Here is a 5,886-nt window from a genome sequence, read left to right as displayed (position 1 = left end):
AGATACTGGGGGAACCCGCTTTAGATGGGGCCATCATGAGAGGCCTCCCTGACATTTAAGCTGAGAATGTGACAAGCTAAGGCATGGTCCAGGCAAAAGACAATCATTACCAAGTTCCTTAGGTCAGAAAGGGCTTATGTGCTGGAATAACTGAGCGAGGGGAGAGGGACACAAGACGAGGTAGAAACATGTCACATTCTGTGACTGGGATTGTACTCAAATGCCTTAGCAAAGCATTCAAGTGTTGAATCAGGGGCCCAGGAAGATCCACCTAACATTTTTAAACGTGACTGTAGTTGGTGAGGGTAGAATGGATAGAAGGGTAGCAGGAAAGGAGGCAGGAGTCAGCTAAGGAGTTACTGAAAGACATGATGATGCAGACAGTGGTGATGCAGAAAACTTGAAAACAATTCAAGGTACGCTGGTGGATGCAGAATCACCAGTACTTGTGGATAGATTAGTTGTGAGTTTGAAAGAAGGTGAAAGGAAGGCTGACTCAGAGTTTGAACACAGCACTGTGTAGATGTTGGAACCAATTTCCAAGGTGAGAAATTGGAGAAGGGAGAGATCTGGGGGGACTAGAAATCAAGTATTCAGTCTCCAAAATTAACACTGTGATGCTTGTGGAATGGGACTTCCAAGCAGAGGCAGTAGACCTGTGGGCACATGACTCCGAGGCTCAGAGAGAGGGGGCATATGTATATGTTTGGAAGTTGTCACAATAGGTGAAGCAATGGGAAAGGATAGGACCACTTGGTCTTCCTCCCAGCATGGCAGGGTCAGGGTAGTCTCCTTCCATGACAGCTGGTTTCCTCCAGAAAATGGGTTCCAGAAGATTCAGACAGAAGTGAAAATGTTCTCATGGCCTCATGTCAGAAGTTACAGGCCCGGGCGCCTCCGTGAGCTCGGCCCACGGCCTCTGACAGTGCCCACCCGAGCGCCCCGGGAGCCGGCGGGCAGCGGTCCTCGCCAGGGACCTTCAGCGGGCCCAGGGGGACAAAAGTGGCTCTAAATCCAGCACATGCATACTGAAGCAAGTTAAAGGATTTAATATGAAGCACAGAAACAGAGAATGCCAAAAAGCAAGCAGTACTTGGTACGCTTTTAGTGAGTGGGGCAGCATTTCCTTCTCCCAGTGCTGCTGAGATGGCGGAAATTAGTCGAATTCAATATGAAATGGAATACACCGAAGGTATTAGTCAGCGAATGAGGGTCCCGGAAAAATTAAAGGTAGCACCACCAAATGCTGACCTGGAACAAGGATTCCAAGAAGGAGTTTCAAATGCTAGTGTGATTATGCAGGTTCCAGAGAGAATTGTTGTAGCAGGAAACAATGAAGACATTCCATTTTCAAGACCAGCAGATCTTGACCTTATACAGTCAACTCCCTTCAAACCTCTGGCACTAAAAACACCACCTCGTGTACTTACGTGAAGTGAAAGACCACTAGATTTAGAAAAACCTCCTCCAACCCCTCAAAATGAAGAAATCCGTGCAGTTGGCAGGCTAAAAAGAGAGCGCTCTATGAGTGAAAATGCTGTTCGCCAAAATGGACAGCTGGTCAGGACTGACTCCATACCTGTGTTGTGTGGTGGGTCTGCTGCTGCCACCTCTAACCCTCATCATGACAACGCCAGGTATGGTGTTTCAAATATAGATACAACGATTGAAGGAACCTCAGATGACATGACTGTTGTAGATGCAGCTTCATTAAGACGACAAATAATCAAACTAAATAGACGTCTACAACTTCTGGAAGAGGAGAACAAAGAACGTGCTAAAAGAGAAATGGTCATGTATTCAATTACTGTAGCATTCTGGCTGCTTAATAGCTGGCTCTGGTTTCCCGCTAGAGGTAACCTCAACTCTCAAAAATATTGTCTCAACAGCTGGAAATATAAAGAATTTGCAAACTTCTTTATTTCTGTCTTTGCATTGTATGCCGTTTTACAGTCCCCACCCTGAAAATGTATTTCTCCCAGAAAGGATGGGGGAAAGACTTATATTTGCAGAAGTAAAGGTATATCCTGTCACTCGACTGTATTTAATTTTAACCAGTTCTGCCATAACACCTACTTAAAATTCTCCCTTTGCATGTTTTGTAAATAGGATCTAGTTTGTTTGTTGTTTTGTTTTGTTTTGTTTTTGCCTCATCAATCTGTACAGCTAATTCTATGAATGGGAGAGAAAAAAGTGTACAGAAAATGGATTTAGAGAAGTGTCTGCAAAGGAAAAATAATACTTTATATTGTCCTGTTTCTCAAACACTGTTAGATTAAACAGTTTAGTTAATAGACATTTTTGCATCCACATTTCAACATTAACACTACTGAAGTCATGGTCTGGTGTCAAATTTAATAACCTCAAGTCACCTCATGTTTCAGGATCACCTTCAATAAAATAATTCCTAACATTTTCAGCAGTTTAAGATGTGGGCAAAATGTGCATTTTTATTTTTATTTTAGTTTTGCAGATGGTTTTCTATAAAGTACATTTTTACTAAGTCCATGTGTGAATGACTTTAAAAATTACAGAATAAGGTACAAATGTAGTGTATTTAATAAACTGTCAACCAAAGCTAAAAAAAAAAAAAAAAAAAAAGGAGTTACAAACCTTCCCTTCCATCATAAACTGTAAAACTTTACACTTTGATTAGTGTTTTTCCCCAGTTTCTCTCTGCAGACTACTTAACCATGTCTGATTCTTCCAGACCCCAGGTTGAAGCTGGGATTGTTTTCTTACTGGGTCCATTATTTAAACCACATTCTAAAATGTAAAATTTGGGGTTAGAAACATACTAATAGAGTAAAAACTGAAAGATAGGGCATAATTGCAGAGACCTCCTTCTTGGAAGAACAGCAGAAAAGACAACACAGAAATCATGAGACAATGAACAGGAAAGGGAAAAGCCATTTTTCAAACATTGATGTTATTTACCACCAAACACATGAAATCTATTATGGACCAGTTCCAGTGAATTACAGAATAATCCCTAATAGTGGTTTCACAAATATAACAGCTTCTAACCCTTCTAACACTTTTCTTTCTCTCACTCTTTTTTACCCAATATCTCATTTCTAAAACCAGCATTCTCTCTTTCCCTCTTTATATGTTTATTCATCTCCAAACCACATCTTCAAAAACAAAAGACACCAAAGCCATACAGCATTTTTCCTCTTAAAGTTTTTAAATCTCTATTTAATTAAATTCCAGATCGAGATACTCTACCAGTCTGTCTAGACAGCCACTAAATATTGATTAAAATAGTTGTGCACATAATTATATAAGGAACGTGTTAAGGTTATTGAAACTGCAGTATTTAATTATGTAAATTTTTTGCAATTAACACTTGTGCATAGTGAACCCTAAAAGATGTCTTGGGAAATGTGTCTCACCATTTCTATACTAATTCTTAATCCAAGGAATCTTTTTAATGCTACATTGACTGAAGTTTTTTTTTTTTTTTTCCTTTTCAAATAGTGTCAAAGTACCAAATGACATGAAGTGAAATACTGGATGGAAAGGTTGCATTTCAAGGACCAGTAGGGAGCACAGAGCATGGACATCAAGGACTTATTTGAGGAGATTCCCTCCATATAGCTTCTGGTCCTCTTCCAAGAGCAGCAACTTTGCGTTATAAAGAAATAACAGGGGCTTCCCTGGTGGTGCAGTGGTTAAGAATCCTCCTGCCAATGCAGAGGACATGGGCTTAAGCCCTGGTCTGGGAAGATCCCACATACCGTGGAGCAACTAAGCCTGTGCGCCACAACTACTGAGCCTGCATTCGAGCCTGCAAGTTATTACTACTGAGCCCGTGTGCCACATCTACTGAAGCCCGTACACCTAGAGCCCGTGCTCCACGACATGAGAAGCCACCGCAATCAGAAGCCTGTGCACCGCAAAGAAGAGTAGCACCCACTTGCCACAACTAGAGAAAGCCCGCACACAGCAACGAAGACCCAGTGCAACAAAAATAATAAATAAAATCAATAAATTTAAAGAAAGAGATATTGGTTCAAGTGGGTGGAGTAGAAGGACGTGCTCTCACTCCCTCTTGCGAGAGCACCAGAATCACAGCTAACTGCTGAACAATCATTGACAGGAAGACGCTGGAACTCACCAAAAAAGATACCCCACATCCAAAGACAAAGGAGGAGCCACAAGGGCGGTAGGAGGGGCGCAATCACAATAAAATCAAATCCCATAACTGCTGGGCAGGTGACTCACAAACTGGAGAACACTTATACCACAGAAGTCCACCAACTGGAGTGAAAGTTCTGAGCCCCACGTCTGGCTTCCCAAATTGGGGGTCTGGCAATGGGAGTTGGAATTCCTAGAGAATCAGACTTTGAAGGCTAGTGGGGTTTGACTGCAGGACTTCGACAGGACTGGGGGAAAGAGAGACTCCAATCTTGGAGGGCACACACAAAGTAGTGTGCACGTCGGGAGCCGGGGAAGGAGTAGTGACCCCATAGGAGACTGAACCAGACCTACCTGCTAGTGTTGGAGGGTCTCCTGCAGAGGCGGGGCGTGGCTGTGTCTCACTGTGAGGACAAGGACACTGGCAACAGAAGTTCTGGGAAGTACTCCTTGGTGTGAGCCCTCCCAGAGTCTGCCATTTGCCCCACCAAAGAGCCTGGGTAGGCTCCAGTGTTGGGTCGCCTCAGGAAAAACAACCAACAGGGAGGGAAGCCAGCGCCACCCATCAGCAGACAAGCAGATTAAAGCTTTACTGAGCTCTGCCCACCATAGCAACACCCACCACCAGTCCCTCCCATCAGGAAACTTGTACAGTCCTCTTAGATAGCCTAATCCACCAGAGGGCAGAGAGCAGAAGCAAGAAGAACGACAATCCTGCAGCCTGTGGAGCAAAAGCCACATTCACAGAAAGATAGACAAGATGAAAAGGCACAGGGTTATATACCAGATGAAGAAACAAGATAAAACCCCAGAAAAACAACTAAATGAAGTGGAGATAGGCAACCTTCCAGAAAAAGAACTCAGAATAACGATAATGAAGATGATCCAGGATCTCAGAAAAAGAATGGAGGCAGAGATCGAGAAGATGCAAGAAATGTTTAACAAAGACCTAGAAGAATTAAAGAACAAACAAACAGAGATGAACAATACAATAAATGAAATGAAAACTACACTAGAAGGAAACAATAGCAGAATAACTGAGGCAGAAGAACGGATAAGTGACCTGGAAGACAGAATGTTGGAATTCACTTCTGTGGAACAGAATAAAGAAAAAAGAATGAAAAGAAATGAAGACAGCCTAAGAGACCTCTGGGACAACATTAAACACAACAACACTTGCATTATAGGGGTCCAAGAAGGAGAAGAGAGAGAGAGAAAGGACCCGAGAAAATATTTAAAGAGATTATAGTAAAAACTTCCCTAACATGGAAAGGAAATAGCCACCCAAGTCCAGGAAGCCCAGCGAGTCCCATACAGGATAAACCCAAGGAGAAACACGCCGAGACACATAGTAATCAAATTGGCAAAAATTAGAGACAAAGAAAAATTATTGAAAGCAGCAAGGGAAAAATGACAAATAACATACAAAGGAACTCCTATAAGGTTAACAACTGATTTCTCAGCAGAAACTCTACAAGACAGAAGGGAGTGGCAAGAAATATTTAAAGTGATGAAAGGGAAGAACCTATAACCAAGATTATTCTATGTGACCAAGATCTGATTCAGATTCGATGGAGAAATCAATAGTTTTACGGACAAGCAAAAGCTGAGAGGATTCAAGACCACCAAACCAGCTCTACAACAAATGCTAAAGCAACTTCTGTAAGTGGGAAACACAAGAGAAGACAAGGACCTACAAAACAAACCCCAAACAATTAAGAAAAAGGTAATAGGAACATACATATA

The 5,886-nt window shown here is 42.2% G+C and overlaps 1 protein-coding gene across 1 annotated transcript; it reads left to right on the top strand.

Moving 5' to 3' along the window:
- The first annotated feature begins 969 nt into the window (after positions 1 to 969).
- On the top strand, positions 970 to 2,013 carry LOC102993815 (mitochondrial fission factor-like). Its single transcript, XM_055086357.1, is given in 1 exon segment — positions 970 to 2,013. A coding segment is annotated over 1 exon segment (819 nt). The 5' UTR covers positions 970 to 1,146; the 3' UTR covers positions 1,966 to 2,013.
- The last annotated feature ends 3,873 nt before the right edge of the window (positions 2,014 to 5,886 follow it).

The sequence above is a fragment of the Physeter macrocephalus genome, chromosome 8, assembly GCF_002837175.3.
Source record: "Physeter macrocephalus isolate SW-GA chromosome 8, ASM283717v5, whole genome shotgun sequence".
NCBI classification, from domain to species: domain Eukaryota; kingdom Metazoa; phylum Chordata; class Mammalia; order Artiodactyla; family Physeteridae; genus Physeter; species Physeter macrocephalus.
Note: the sequence above shows the minus strand (reverse complement) of the source record. Positions and strands in the feature narration are given on the sequence as shown.